We start from the raw sequence: 17,125 nt of genomic DNA on the forward strand, positions 1-17,125 counted from the left end.
GTGGATCACAATAAACTGTGGGAAATTCTTCAAGAGATGGAAATACCAGACCACCTGATCTGCCTCTTGAGAAATTTGTATGCAGGTCAGGAAGCAACAGTTAGAACTGGACATGGAACAACAGACTGGCTCCAAATAGGAAAAGGAGTACATCAAGGCTGTATATTGTCACCCTGTTTATTTAACTTATATGCAGAGTACATCATGAGAAATGCTGGACTGGAAGAAACACAAGCTGGAATCAAGATTGCCAGGAGAAATATCCATAACCTCAGATATGCAGATGACACCACCCTTATGGCAGAAAGTGAAGAGGAACTCAAAAGCCTCTTGATGAAAGTGAAAGTGGAGAGTGAAAAGTTGGCTTAAAGCTCAACATTCAGAAAATGAAGATCATGGCATCCGGTCCCATCACTTCATGGGAAATAGATGGGGAAACAGTGGAAACAGTGAGAGACTATTTTTCTGGGCTCCAAAATCACTACAGATGGTGACTGCAGCCATGAAATTAAAAGACACTTACTCCTTGGAAGGAAAGTTATGACCAACCTAGATAGCATATTCAAAAGCAGAGACATTACTTTGCCAACAAAGGTTCATCTAGTCAAGGCTTTGGTTTTTCCTGTGGTCATGTATGGATGTGAGAGTTGGACTGTGAAGAAGGCTGAGCGCTGAAGAATTGATGCTTTTGAACTGTGGTGTTGGAGAAGACTCTTGAGAGTCCCTTGGACTGCAAGGAGATCCAACCAGTCCATTCTGAAGGAGATCAGCCCTGGGATTTCTTTGGAAGGAATGATGTTAAAGCTGAAACTCCAGTACTTTGGCCACCTCATGCGAAGAGTTGACTCATTGGAAAAGACTCTGATGCTGGGAGGGATTGGGGGCAGGAGGAGAAGGGGACGCCAGAGGATGAGATGGCTGGATGGCATCACTGACTCGATGGACGTGAGTCTGGGTGAACTCCGGGAGTTGGGATGGACGGGGAGGCCTGGCGTGCTGCGATTCATGGGGTTGCAAAGAGTCGGACATGACTGAGCAACTGATCTGATCTCATCTGACTAGACGGACCTTTGTTGGCAAAGTAATATCTCTGCTTTGGAATATGCTATCTAGGTTGGTCCTAACTTTCCTTCCAAGGAGTAAGCTTCTTTTAGTTTCATGGCTGCAGTCACCATCTGTAGTGATTTTGGAGCCCCAAAAAATAAAGTCTGACACTGTTTCCACTGTTTCCCCATCTATTTCCCATGAAGTGTTAGGACCAGAAATGGTAGTATCTCCCTCCACCCAGGCAGCTGGCATACTGCACACTGGCACACACTCCCTTGGGGTTTTGAGGGACCACAGAAGACACAGGAGCCGAGTCTGTGCAGCTGAAGGACTTGGTCATTTGGTTGGATGCTCATGTGGGGTAACTTGAGAAGGGATAAAGGCCTCTCCAGCCTTTTACTTCTGGTTCTCTTTTAGAGGAATAACCAAGACAAGCATTTTCTCCAGATACTTTTCAGATACTACTACATGCAGTGTTGACAGGATGACATTTGATAACACTATCAGGAAAATCATTCATTAAGTGAAAAATACCTTGAGCATTAAGGTGTTTTGAGGCTCAACTTGGGGCCAGTAAAATTACATACATGTTTTTGTTTTTTTTTTCAAAAAGTAATTTTTATATTAAAAATGTTTATTGAAGAAGTTTTAGAAATTATCTCCTGCCTGCTCACCTCCCATCTTCTGGCCACCCCCTACAAGAAATGATTACCATGTAGAAATAACCAATCTCAATATTTTGGCTTGTGGGACTCAATCCTGGTTTGGATATATTTTCTCTGTATCTATATATAGTTATAGATACATTGCTGTAATTGTTCAACCCACTGTACATTCTGCTTTATGATCCTCCTTTTATCACTTAACATATTGTAAAAATGTTTTTCCAGTAATTGAATATTTTTTTCAACATCTTTAGTATCTTGAGAATATTTCCTAATTTATTTCTAAAGTCTATCAAAAGAGGCAGTGAATATTCTTTTAGAATGTATTTGTTTGCATCCTTGGCCAGCGTGAGATCTGTATTTGCCAAAGTGTTCCCTAGAAATTGTAACAATGTACACCTCTGGTAAGTTCGACCATGCTTTTGGAACCTTGATGAAAGGTTAAATAAAAATGCACGCTTTTAAAATAAAGTCAGGTAGGGAATAAAGTATGTTGTCTTTTCAGACTGTTGGCACCATTATTCTCAATTGTAGTGTTTAAAGAAAGGGTGACCACTTTATGTATTTCATTAAAAATGCAGGCAGTTATAATATAAATGTGTTCATTGATGTCAAGTAAATGGGTGTGCTATTTGCAGTATTCACATGATCATAACTTTCATTTTTTAGACTTTAAAATCTTCAAACTTGTCAAAGCCTGCTTTCTCCTTTCCAAGTTTCCCCTATCAGGCTTGAAAGTTTTCAAAATCTTTCTTCCACTTGGTCGTGCTTTCAAAAGTGTTTGAAATCACACTTAGAGAAAATTAAAGGAAAAATGAATTTTCCCTCTAGAAAAGGTCATTTGAATTTGAATTCCAGAGCAAGTTATTTTGGGACTTAGAGCAATTAACAGCAAATTTATCTACTCCAAATTGAAATATGTTTATATACCTGAAAAAGGGGGGTTATTGGACATTTTATTAGTGAATTAATGTTTTTATAACAATTGTGATGGAAATTATATGGGTGATTATCAGTTAACTAAAACTTTATCCATGACTTCATAGTCATATAATCAGGTGAAGGGGACTCATGACTTTATTCCTGTAGAGGCAGTGCAGTGCAGTGGTGAGAAGGACGTAAGGATGGAGTCATCTTGCCAAGGTTCAGATTCCATTTTTAGCTGTCAGTGATCTTGGGCAAGTTACTTTCTCTCTCTGTGCTTTGGTCTTCTTATTTATGAGATGGGGGACAATCATATTTCCAGGGTGACCAGCTGTTCTAGTTTGCCCAGGCCCATCCTTCTTTTAGTACTAAAAGTCTAGGATCCAGGGAAAGTTCTCTCTGAGACAAGAAAACTCCTAGTTTGGGGGGATGAGGGCAGAAAGTTAGAAATAGAGCATAAATATAGTGGCCCCCCAAAACAGGGGATAAAATAGCAGTGTTTTAGGGTCAGATGTATATAGTGGAGATGATCTACTTTCCATAGATGCTGTTACTTCCCCTGTCCATCCTTGCTGATATTGACAATGGTGAATTAAGTCGGGTAATGTTTAAAATACTTAGAGCCTGAAACTTAGTAGATGTTCAAAGATGTTTGTTTTCATTCAGTGTTACTATGATGTTAAGGTTTATGCTTCTTTTTGATGTTACTGAATAATATTAAAAAGCAGAAACAGCACATGTGCTTTCCTGTCATTGATATGAAAACTAAAACTATAGTCCCTTGGAGTGATAGAAATCCCTTTGCATGGTTAGTAAAATGTCCTGCCATCACAGAGTGCCCACCATTCCTTCTCATTTTTGCCTTTCAGCGGAGATGCTCTGACCCTTTCAAATATTTAGCAATAGACTTCCCTCTCAATGTGTGCTCACGACTTCTGTTACTGCTAATGGAAGTTACACATGTGTGCTCACCAGGATGAGAAAGGCCTTTATCCCATGTCGGGCAAAGACCCGTGATCCTGAATCTCTTTCTAAACTTCAGACCTGAAGAGAGCAGTGCAGGGAATTGCTGCTTTCTCACTATATTAGCTTCTTCAATTTCCTTTTAATTGGAGCCTGCAACCCAGAATCTTGTAACTTCAGGGGGATGAACAATACAAATTAAGATCTGGATGCTTTCCAGGAATGGCTCAGCTCAAAGAACAGTTTTGTTTTTTTTTTTTTCTTTTAACACAGTTGTGGCTATTCACAAATCGCATGCAGTTGCCTAATGAGTCCGTATTTGCTTCTGAGGTTTCACATTTGCAAACTATACTGCTGAGAAAGTAAGTGATGTGTTCACCCACCTCTGGTGTGAGCTGACTGATTTCATGTACAGGACAGATAAATACTAGAATAGTCAAAATTCTAAACCAGTAGCACAGAACCTTCAAATACAATATCTTACCCTTGTTCAGGACATTCATTTCTCCCCAAGAATTCTTTCTAATGTATAAGACTTCAATTTATGTTTAAGAACTAGTAAACTATAGCAGTTTGACAGCCATTCACACTTAATTCTGTGCATTAAACCAACAGCATTCTTTTCCACAAACATCCATTGTTAGGACAATGCTCTCAGACAGAATTTATGAGAAATGGAATTATGTTACCAAGGAGATAGCATTTACTATAATGAAGAGTAGATCCTAGAAAATGGCCCCTTTTACAGCAGCTCAGAGCAGAGCCACAAAAGCAATTGATTGGTCTTGGCATTTAGTCTTATATCAGCTGTGTCATCCATAGCTTCAGGAGTGAGAACACTAATCTAAAGTGACATTTCTGTTCTGGCGGGCTTTTCTGCCCTGATGAAAGCAATTACTTCATTCCTAAATGATAATTTGCAGGAGTTTCAACCACTTTAATTGATAATTTTTTTTTTTGTTCTGAGTTCAATTGTGAAGTGATTAGCTGATTTGGTAAATAGAAATTTAAGGTGTGAAATATACAAGTTGCTCCAAGGTAACGTGCTATTTATTGGGTGGAGAGAAATTACTTGATAAAACTGCAGTTTTTTTGTCATCATTATGGAACTGCCAGTTGGTAGCTTAAAGTTCTGGAGGAAAATGAAGAACAAAACACTTTGATTCAGGAGGTTTTTGGCAGACACCAAAGCATGCAATGAATAGTTGGGTCTTGCTGTGGTTCATTCAAGGGTTATTTGAATCAAGGTGAACACTGGTTGAAAAGGATTGTGCGGACCTCTCAGCTTTCTTTATTACTATTCTAATGACTCATTCTGGTATTAAATCCTCTTACTTAAAGTGTTAAGAATAAGAATGCTCATTGGCTAAAACCAATTAATTTAATTATTAAGTTCAAACATACACAAGGCATTTTCTGAAGATGAGGGAAAGCATTCAGTGGAATGGCTTTAATTACTCTTTGGATCTATTTTACCACAAGTCAAAAATAGGTCATGGTTATTCAATCAGAATATATCATAGTTTAAAAATTTTAAAGATGCATCTTGATTTTAATACTTTATTGCATGTTAGCAGTTGCACATGTTTTTGACAATGTTTTTAAGCAATCAATTTCATGATATTTTCTTACATGCGGGAAAAATAATGGTAATTTCACTTGTTAAATGAGAAAAATAAGGCAAGAATGAAGGTCAAACTGATTTAGCACATCAAACAGTCTTTGTCAGCCAAGCTTAATATATCCTGAGTTTGTGGAACAAATGAAATTTTGCTGCTATGTTACACTTTGCTTCCAAACAACCATTACAACTGGTTTTATATATTGTGTGAGCATCAGACCATCAAACAGTGCATCTTTACTGACGTGTTGCTGCAGCAATGATCTACAGCAGCAATCTGCCATTTATATAAGGGCAAAATGTGCATCTATATTTAGTTGTGAAATTGGCCTATTATACTCTTGATGTTTACAGAGGCTAACATAAATTAATGATGACAGCTATGAGCAGTGCATTAGTTAAGCAGCAGAGTTCTTACCTTGAACTTGAAGGTTCCAGTTTTAACTTCCAGTATGTACTATACTGCTTTCTTCACACATTAAAGGAAGGTTTCTGAAATTATTACCCTTTCTTGAAGAGCATTAAAAGATTTCGGGTTGGGAGTTATGTTGTACATAATCCTACCAGATAACAGTTTTTTATGCATTTCTCAATTATATTACCTTGTAAGAAAGGTGGTATTTACAATCATGGGGGAAAAATACTTCTGAAAGATTTTTATTCTTTGCAGTAGACTGATTTGATTGACTTTGAACTCTCTGTGATGCCAATGTGTGGTGGACTATTTTATTGAAAGTAATTAAGGAAGGGCAAGCAGTGCTTATAGAATCTTTACTGTACTTTTTCCCTGGGAAGCTGCCTCATTCAGCTCATGTCAGGGCAGGTGTAGGTACTGGAGTAACTATAGATTTCACCGGTAACTATGACCAGAGATCTGACAAGTATGCAGGTGTTCAAAGGTTCATGAGTTAAAATGCTGCAGCCTTTGATGAATTTTTGATGGCTGCATTTTTAATACAGGTCGACCTTCTTCCTTTGAGGCTGCATGCCAGATTAATTGATAAATAGTAGAAGTCTAGTGCTGGATTCTCCTAAGCAAAACAAGTAGGAAAATCCATAAAAAAAAAAAAAAAAAAACACCTGCCTGTCTGGCTCCTTAGAAGTACTTTAAAAAGGTAAAATTTAAAGTGGTTTTTACCCTACTTTTCCTTTCCCCTAGAGTTAATGACCAAAACCTGCCTTGTTCTTTTATAAAGACTAGTTATTGTAGTGTAAAAGTTTACATGAAGGTGTTAACTTTGAGGCTTAGAGAGAGGATTTTTATGTAGAGAGAGTATGGATCTGTTGATAATGTCCATATAAGAAATCATTCCATAAATATAAAGTATTAAAAAATAGCTGATAGATATCTGGCTGTGAAGAAGTCGTTGAATAAGAAACATTTGACTAAGGTGACTTACTTCTGTTGGTTCCTCCATGACAGTTAATATTTCTGCTCTGTTATATTCTGTAAATATCCAACTGTATTGTTTCTGTAATCACTATCACCATTTCTGTGAAGTAGGAAACCAAAGAAATTGAATTTTGCAAAGCTAAATTTGACAAACCGCAAGAGACAACTTAGTTCTTTTAATGAGTCATCACATCCAAAGTTACCTGTTTTTTCCACTATGGACAAGTGTCCCAGTGAACAACTGACACCTTTATCCAACTCTGAGACAGCTTCAGAGAGATAGCATGTGCTAAGTCAATTTCATAATATTGGCTTTATGATAGTGGCACTGCCTGTGTTTTTTTTTTTTAAAGAAACAACAAAACTTTCTTTTACCTTTTTTTTTCCTGTCTCATTTCTGGCTCAAGTAGAGTTTCACGATTCAGCCTTGCCCCCAGTATGGAGGCTAGAACTGGAAACTGCTGTTGTCCTTCCAAATTTCTTCCCTGCTCCAAATGCTCTGGGTGAGCTCTCCATGGTCCTGGATTTGGAGCTTTGCCTGACAGACAGAGCTTTCAGATTTGTGATGTTTTGGGAGATGCTTTGAAAGATCTTCTTCCTGCTAGGAATACACATATACTCTCTCTGATGAATAATTATCATTGCAATTTTGAAGTCTTCCATAGAAGCTTTCACAGTCTTCCTGAGTAACCCACCCATTCCCTTGATTACTGTTTGGATGTTCATTTTTCTCTCTAAACAAAATTGCTTGTCAATTTTGAATGTCAGTTTTTTCTACTTTAGGGAACTAAAAAATGATCCTTTATTATTCTTAGCATAGGAAATAACTTATTTATAAACATTTCATCTTCCATTAATGAGACATGCATTTTTTATTTGAACAAGTCATTGAGTATACCTATAGTAAAAGACAGGTAGACCTAGGCGTAAGGAGGAACATAATGAAAAATCAATATCTCTGCAATCAAGTAGTTTTATTTCACTTAAGTACACGGTGTGGTATGCCAGAACCAGTAGATGGAAATATTATTGGTGAGAACACAGTATAAATTATAAAGGACCTCAAAGCATACAACAGTTAGTGTGACATGAGCTTGGGTTTTGATTTAACACATCTTATACAGTATTACTGTGTCCTAGGCACCACTATAAATATTTTTTTAACTACCTCAGTTAATTTTAACAGGAGCCTTATGAAGCAGTATTATCATCACATATCACAGGTGAGAAACTGAGGCAAAAGATGTTAAGTAAGTTGCTCACATTTACTAATTATTATGTAATTAGTCATAGAGCCAGGATTTAAGCACAGGCTCTGGGATTCATGCACTTACCCTCATCTCCTGCTAGTGTGGAAGACATGCTGAGAGAGGCAGCAGACAGAACTTGAAGAAAGTGAGAATCATGAGAGAACATGGAAGCATTTAAATAAATAGGCAATTTTAGGGTTATCACCAAGCAGAAGTCAGCCCTCTGATTTAATTTCTACTGTCACTATATGGGAAGTAAAATTTGCTAAAAAATGAAAGTCGTAAGTGGCAGTAAAGAAAGGAGTTTGAGAAACAATGAGTAAAAAACATAGGTATTTAGAATTACAGAAACTATAGCCTGAATGAAAAATAGTGATAGGTAGATGCTACTAGTTAAAAGAAAATTGTAAAGAATTCTGGAGGAACAAGGTGGTGATCAGATGTGGTACTAAGATTAAAACAGTCAGGCTTTTTCCTAGGTATAAAGTTATTATCATAGTAGTCAGTGCCTATAGTGACTTTCCTGGTGGCTCAGATAGTAAAGAATCTCCTGGCAATGCAGGAGCCCTGGGTCAGAAAGACCCCCTGGAGAAGGGAATGGCAACCCACTCCAGTATTCTTGCCTAGAGAATTCCATGGACAGAGGAACCAGCGGGGTACAGTCCATGGGGCTGCATAAAGTTGGACAGACTGAGCAACTTACGTTCTCACTTTCACTTTCCATGTTTATGTAACATTTACAGCATGGCAGTTGTAATATATGTCAAGGCATTTAGCACTTGACATATATTAGCTCAATTACTCCTTTGAAGATATTGTGAAGTATGTTCTACTATAATGTCTGTTTCCCAGATGAGGAAATTGAGGTCCAAAGAAGCCGAGACTTCTGTCCAAGATTGCCAGCTAGTAACTGTGTGATGCTGTGGACATGGAGCCCCTGCTCCAAACATCTGTGCTTCCAAGAAAGCTTAAGTATAGGTTGACTACATTTAGGCATTCTTCAGTCTTATTAAAATTCTTTGTTGTAAAGCTCTAAAGGAGACTCTACCATGTTTAGAGTTTACAGACTATCTTAACTGTTGCAATATAGAACTGTCCAAGGGAGGTTCACTTCTTTATAGTCTATAATATATTACTATGAAATTATCATATGAGCTATTGCAGTGGTCCCAGAAGATTTGCCAAATGCTACTTTTTTGTCATCCTCATGATCTAAGATGATAAAATTGAAGTTCAACATAGTGACTTAGAATTATAATGTCTACAATGGCCAAAGTGGATCTCAGAATTCCTTCATTGGAACTCTTTCCATGAAACATACAGCTTGCCAAAGGAACTTAAAATACATGGAGGATTCAAAAAAGAACTTTATGTTTAACAAATACTGACTGCTGAATCTTCATTCTTAGTAAACTCTTTTTTGATTGCTTGTTAGGTATATGCTTAAAGGTATAACTTTATAAATGTGTAAAAATTGCTTAAAGATGTTGAGTGAAAACATACATTAAATAGTATTATTTTTTACCAAGGATATTTTTAGGATAAGTTAATTCTAGCAACATCAATGGCAAAAAGAGAGCAGAATCCAGCTTTATAATCCTTATAAGAAGAAATTCTATATGTTAGATCATTATTCTTTTGGATGGAGTGATGGATCCCTTTTGAAAATTTGAGAATCTTTTAATAAACCCTCAAATATATATATATATGCATTATTTTGGATATGATTTTCAGATATGTATGTGTGTCTTTGAAAATGGTTGTTGATTTGCTGTTGGTGGTAATTATTAATGAAGATGATACTGTTGTCATCACAGAGTTAAAATTTTGATTTGTGGAGGATTTTCTCTTATTCAGAGTCTAAGTGGAAGAGCATTAAAGTAGTGGGAATTTTGGGCTCAAGAAGTAACTTACTACTTAGTCATATTTTAGGTGGCAGAGATCAGGCAGTAACATTTACTCACAGTCAATCCATTCTTTCTCTAGTATTTAGAAATGCAACTGTAATGTTTTGATTTAGAACACAATGTACAAATGCAAATTTAGGTTAGGTTTTAATGTAGTCCTTAATTCAGTTTGAGAATTACTTCTAACTAGGCTCTACTTCACAAAAGCAGGCAAAAGATTAATCCACAATCTGTCATTGTCTTAAGGTCTTTAGCTTCATCTATTGTATCAGTATCTCCATAACCTTTATAATCCTTTGACTGTATTTTATTGCTGTTGCCCTCAAAACCAATTACTACTTACTACAGACACAGTGCCCTCATTCTGGAAATCTTCTGTACTGTGGTGTCTGCATAATGATGTGGTGGGGAGTCATGGAAACCCTTTGTTATTAAGATTATGGACAGGAAGATTACTCCGGTAGGGTAACACAGTGTGTGTGAAGAGATTTTTTTTTTTAAAGGGGGGGAGTGATAGAGAAGAAGAACTGATAAGATAATATATAGAAATACATAAAGTAAGTGCTATTTTAGAAAAGCCAAGTGTCAGAGGGCAGTGTTTAAGCGAGGAACCCCAAAGCATTAGTATCCATATACCCCACCTTCCCTGAGTGGACAAAAGACGTCATCTCCACTCTGCTTCACCCTTGGAGCCCACTGGGCTACTCCCTGTGATCTTTGGCTTTTCTACCTTAGGATTAGTTTTTTTCCTTAGGTTATGGATAAGCCCATACAGTAAATATCAATTTCAGAATATTGCTTAATCCTCTACTGACTTCAGGTGAATAGAGAAATTCCCATTATGAATGTTAGTAATATTGATTAGGTATCAGATGAATCCATTTGTGACCACTGAATGACATATATAAGGAAAATTACATATAACATCCATGTGAAACTTCTGGCAGAATTGACCTCCTGAATTATTACCCAATTGTAAAATGAGTCCCTGCTCCATTATTGACCAAATGGCATGTTTTATTTGGCTTGCATGCTTTTCAAAAATGCCAATTAGTTAACATAAGCTTAAAATGTAATATAAACTTGGAAATACTATGTAAAAATTCAGATTTTTTGTTTACTAGAAACAGCAGTAGCTGAAATCTGGCAGCACATGCAAGCCTTCCCCCAAAGCAGCACACACAAGGCAAAAACTGTATACGCTTTCCTTTGCCCGGGCTGTCATCCTCCAGTTCTCCACAGTCAGCATCAGGCCTCTTTACTCATTGACATTCCCTGCCTTAACCCTGCAAGCCCTTGAGTTAGCAGCCTTGCTCCAGAGCTCCATCATAGTCACTTATAGGACCAAAAAAAAAAAAAAAAAAGAAATTATATATAAGTTCAGCCCACCTTCTGGAGTAGTATTCGATTATGAGAACACAAAAAGAGCAAAGCACTGAACTTGAACCCCTGCACTCTACAAGTGGCAGATAAAACACGTCAAGTGACATCGTTCTTTGGGTGCAGCTGACTTAAATGGTGTTAGATAGATTACTTTTATTATATGGGGGTAGAGGAGGGCTATGAATCATTGTTTTATCCTAAGATGTTGACATAGATTCAGATTTTACTTGTACTTGGTTAGACTTTAAGGCATCTCTTACTTCCGTGTACCTAGTTATCAATCAGCCACATTGAGCATTTGAATAATTGAATGGAGGTCAGCTAAAATTTTGGGAAACAAAATGACATAGCTTTTCCTTATAAATTAGTGATGTTTCCACTGAAGATTATCCCCAGAGATATCAGGACAAAGATTTGTCACCTGTGACTGCTTTGACTCTGAAAATGGTAGTGTTAATTGGTCTAGTTCTGAGAAATACATTAACTGGCTAAGGGCGAATATTTTATTAATGGAGTAAACATGAAACCTGTTGGGCTATTAGCCTAGCAAGTATTTGACCCAAACATCATGGAGTTACTTAAATTACATAGATACTCGGTAAAACACCTGAAGTGTCTGCAGTGAAAACAGTTTTCCACTATGAACAATATCAGATATGGTCTAAGGTAATATGGAATGTTATTGCTCATATTAAGAGGTTGAAGCCATACTACTCGACTCATTTTGACCTGTTCCTCTGGTCTTGCTCCTCTTTCTTGATACTTTATATTGGGGGAAACCAGGATGCTAGATTCAAAGATTTTAAATGCTTTCAAAGCCCAATAAAATGGATACTTATATATGATGTTAATAATACCTTGATACTCTAAATGCCCAATTATTTATCATCACAGTCTGATTTTGAATTTTATTTGTCATCAGACACAAAACAGAACAATTCAGAGTAGGTGGATTTCTCCTGTCAGATGCTCACATATAACTTCAATTGTGCCAGATTCTGCCCTCAGCAATGCGAGCAAACTTCAAACAGAAATGTGCATAAATAGTTAAAGGAAAATGCTGGATCCCACCTGTTGCCTCTTCTGTGAAGTAATATGTCTATAATGTTTATAAATTTTAATAACCCATACGGGGCTTTATCTTTCAACATTAAATTTATATTATTTTAAAGTTTGACTTTTCTGGGTGATATATTTTATTCTCTAATATCTTAGAGAATCTATCCATCTATGAATGTATGCTCCTTAATAAAGAATTAAAGTATTCTCTTATCAACCAATTACCAGTGCATTTATAAAGTTCCATTGAAATCATCATTTTCAATGGGAGTTTTTCTTTATCTGACTGAAGGTTATGATTTTTATTGAGGGCTGGAAGCACATCAGCATTTTATTTGTTAATTCTGTGGACTGTGTTTTTGTTTAGCCTTTGTTCCTCGAGATGGTAATAGAAAACATTTTTTAAAATGTGTCCTTTTGAGGGTTTAGTCTTCCCTGGTGGCTCAGATGGTAAAGAATCTGCCTGCAATGAGGGAGACCCGGGTTCAATTCCTAGGTCGGGAAGATCCCCTGGAGAAGGGAATGGCAACCCACTCTAGTATTCTTGCCTGGAGAATCCCATGGACAAAAGAGTCTGGCAGGGCTACAGTCTATGGGGTCGCAAAGAGTTGGACATGACTGAGCAACTACACTTTTGAGGGTTTAAGATCCCAGAGTGCTAATAGTTGAATGAACAAAGCCATTAGCTTAAAAATAGATCTATAAATGGGCTTCCCAGGGGGCTCAGTGGTAAAGAATTTGCCTGCCAGTTCAGGAGACATAGGAGATGTGGTTCTATCCCTGGATAAGGAAGATCCCGTGGAGGAGCAAATGACAACCTACTCCAGTATTCTTGCCTGGAGAATCCCATGGACAGAGGAGCCTGGCAGGCTGCAGTCCATAGGGTCACAAAGAGTTGGACACAACTGAGCATACACTCACACATGCAGATATGTAATTATAATCACCATCTTTTAAATTGCTCATAGCTGATAATAGCAAGCATCACCTGTAAATCTTATGTCTCAAAAACAATGACTATATCTCAGTACATGGGTAATTGGAGGGAAAAACTTAACAAGCAAACTGTTTTTACTCATTGCACATGAGTTTATGGCATATAAGCCCAGAGGTAGAATTTATGGTTTTAGTAGTCTTTGTCTGGAACTCCTTTTACCGTGGCCCTGAAATTTTGAAGAAAATTTTGGTAGATTTTGCTGGTTGCGGGGAGGGGCGGGCGCAGATGAAGTAAAAAGAAAAGCAGTGTTCATCTGATTGACAGAATCACACGTTCTAAACAGCACTTTTTCACTTCTTTGATTCCAGTTTACAAGCATTGAGAAAGGAGAAGTCCCGGGATGCTGCCCGGTCCCGCCGGGGAAAAGAAAACTTTGAGTTCTATGAATTGGCCAAGTTGTTGCCTCTTCCTGCAGCCATCACTAGCCAGCTTGACAAGGCCTCCATCATTCGACTTACAATCAGCTACCTGAAAATGAGGGACTTTGCTAACCAGGGGGACCCTCCATGGAACTTGCGAATGGAAGGCCCTCCACCTAACACATCAGTAAAAGGTAAGGTTTCAGCCTCTGTTGATCCTGGAATGTGGTCTGTTGGTGTCTCTGAGATGAAACGTTTACCATCATCCTCTCTTCTTTTCCTGCATATCAAATCCTTTAAAGGGATACAATTGTGGAAATCTGAACTCTGCATGAGAAAGACACCATGTGAAGGTGAAATAAACCTCTTCTATTTCTATTTTATTTTCAAAAAGTCTGTCAGCCTAAATATTCTATCGCTTTAGATAAGGTTTCAGGGAAATGAGAATGGAATGACTTACATTAAAATGTTTCTTGGGTTTAACTTATGTTATGCTAATACATGCAAATTATTATTAAGTGGTGGGTGGTTAAGAGAATACTTGGTAAAGGTTAGGACTAACATTTTCTGATTTTAGTTACCAAAGAGAGGCAAGGAGCAGAGTACAGTTGTAGCAGGCATTTTGAATAATGGTTTTATTGACTAACAAAGTGATCAATCTATGTATTGTTTCAACTCTTTATATATAATGCCTACAATTTATAAATATAAACATGTATTTATGCTCCCAATCTGAATGTACTTACCCTTAAAATTTATTAAAACTTTAGGTCTTTTTTACCCTGATACTCAAGAGGGTTATTTTCTTGCATGCTCTTGAAACATCTAATAACTAATGAGATTTTAAGTATATGAATATGCATGCATGTGTTTATTGATGTACATGTGGTGTTGGCCACTGATTTTCTTTAACAATGTATCACTCAAGGCATGGAATGGGATCTGTTGGTTTTTCTGCTTTAACTTTGTATCTAGGCCCTTGGTGAGCATGGAATAACTGGACATGGGATGGAATTGCAGGCAGCCTTCTCTGGGGGAGGAATTAGATTCTTAGCTATGTGATTATACCTTGATGAGTACCTGTGAAGTCCCTGTATTCTTGGCTGTTGTAGGGAAGGATACTGGGGGAAGCTATAACTTCTTATAGGATTCAAATAAAATGAAAGTTCAACAGCAGTGACTTGATAATTCTATGCTAAGAGGTGTAATCATATGTATGTAGGTACCTGTGTGAATCTGTTTGCATCTTTGTTATCGTTACTTAGGGATTCTGTTTCTTATGCTTATTAGAGAAGGAAAATTTGAATGCAAATTGTAACAGGTTATTTTTCTCTAGGGCAGAGGTTGGCATACATTTTCTGTAAAGGCCATATATAGTAAATATTTTAGTTTGAGGGGAGTACTCAACTCTGCCATTGCATAATGAAATCAATCATAGACAAATATAAATAACAAGATATGGCTGTGTTCTAATAAAACCATACTTGCAAAGCAGGCAGCTGCCACCAAGTTTGGCCCACAAGCCATAGTTCACAGACTCCTGCTCTAAGTATAAGAATGACATTTGAAGGTTGAGAAGAACATACAACACAGATAGTTCTCAAGGGCAGGGTGTCAATATGAGGAAGCACATGACAAATAGACCAAGGCACATTCATGCTTTCCTTACACAGCCCTTCTACCCTTAAGAATGTTGATGTGAACTTGGTAATATACCAGTCCATGTTCCAGATACTAAAATGGGAATTTTCCAAAGCTGAGGATGTGAGTATAATCCTAGTAAATACTTAAGAGTTTATTTAGTAGGTTGTCTTTGTGTTTATTCCAAATCATGTAAGATGAATGGATACATGTAGCAGGTTAGAAATCACAAAAGAATATAAAATATATTCTTAATCTTTTTATTCAATTTGAAATACATTGACTGAGGAACTTATATTAACTTGTTTAACATAATTATCTTTTACTTCCATCTTTTCTTTAAGAGAGTTGGTAGTTTATAGGCTTCCTTGGTAGTGGTTACTGCCAAAGTAGAAAAGTCTAATGGTTCCATGGTCTGTCTACTCTTCTTGCTCTTGTTTAGTCGCTAAATCATGTCTGACTCTCTTGTGACACCCTGGACCATAGTCCACCAGGCTCCTCTGTCCATGGGATTTCCCAGGCAAGAATACTGGATTGGGTTGCCATTTCCTTTTCCAGGGGATCTTCTTGACCCAGAGATCACACCCACGTCTCCTGAACTGGTAGGTGGTTTCTTTACCACTGAGCCACCAGGGAAGCCCTGTTCATTCTTCTACAATGTGATAATTCTGCTTGCTTTTGGAATCATGGCCTTTTAGAGATGCATACTTATAGATAATATAGAACTAAGCCCTCATTTTACAGGTGAGGGAAATGATGTAGAAAGGGCTTACAGTGAAGTATTGCTGCTACTAAGTCGCTTCAGTCGTGTCCGACTCTGTGCGACCCCATGGACTGCAGCCTACCAGGCTTCTCTGTCCATGGGATTCTCCAGGCAAGAACACTGGAGTGGGTTGCCATTTCCTTCTCCAATGCATGAAAGTGAAAAGGGAAAGTGAAGTCGCTCAGTCGTGTCCGACTCTTAGCGACCCCATGGACTGCAGCCTACCAGGCTCCTCCATCCATGGGATTTTCCAGGCAACAGTACTGGAGTGGGGTGCCATTGCCTTCTCCTACAGTTAAATATTAGAAGATCTAAAATTAGAATCCCATTGTTTTGCTTTTCTGTCTAGGGCTCTTTCAGATATTATTTCTAGCAATAATATTTGATTTCTATCATCATCATCATTTGATTTCTATCTCATCATCCAGGTGAAAATGCTCTTAGCTTTGGACTATGGCTAATAATTCATTTTTCTTTTGTGACCTCCAGTCAACTTAACTATGTAAATACTAATGATGAAGATGGATTAAAATAAGATAAAATACTGTCTCTGCTCATAGGATAAGTTCAGTCTATAGAGGAACATGGTGATGTCAGTGAGAAAAGTGGGAAGATTGGAATTTATATACCAGACTTTATTATTTAAAAAATTTTATCCAGATTATCACAGATCATCCAGTTGGCACATGTATATTCCCTCTATTAGAAATCTGATGATAGTCTAGAACTGAAGTCTATACTGTACGAAAGTAGGGGACTTGATACTGTTTACTCTGGCTCTCAAAGGTTGCTAGGAATGCAATGGGCGCTTTCAGTAAGCTGGTTCTGCTGTACAATATATGTATATTTTATTGCTTTCCTCTAGTTCTTTAATGCAAACCTGCTACTCATTCTGATCAAACATTCATGAAACAACAACATCAAAAGAAATTCATTTTAATTTGCTAAGGTCTTCTATGTTGTGCCCTTGAAGAAGTTCATATGGATAAACAAGCTTATATAAATAGCCTGCAGCATCATGTGAAGTGCAGTTCATAATCCAACAATAAAACAGTAGACATTATACTTCGTGCTTCTCCAAGCAGTCTCTTGAATAAACCTAAAGGCATATGGAAATTTATATGAAAAGTGCTTACATGATGTAGGCAGCATC

The 17,125-nt window shown here is 37.4% G+C and overlaps 1 protein-coding gene across 1 annotated transcript in view; it reads left to right on the forward strand.

Annotated features, from left to right (window-relative positions):
• The window catches only part of NPAS3 (neuronal PAS domain protein 3), an 841,230-nt gene that overhangs the window by 170,076 nt on the left and 654,029 nt on the right, over positions 1-17,125 (forward strand). The window contains exons 3-4 of the mRNA XM_055555517.1: positions 13,518-13,762; positions 13,871-13,921. Of these exons, the coding sequence (XP_055411492.1) occupies positions 13,518-13,762; positions 13,871-13,921 (296 nt within the window). The remainder of the gene's footprint in view (positions 1-13,517; positions 13,763-13,870; positions 13,922-17,125) is intronic.

The sequence above is a fragment of the Bubalus kerabau genome, chromosome 19 (genome assembly GCF_029407905.1).
Source record: "Bubalus kerabau isolate K-KA32 ecotype Philippines breed swamp buffalo chromosome 19, PCC_UOA_SB_1v2, whole genome shotgun sequence".
In the NCBI taxonomy this organism is placed as follows: Eukaryota; Metazoa; Chordata; class Mammalia; order Artiodactyla; family Bovidae; genus Bubalus; species Bubalus kerabau.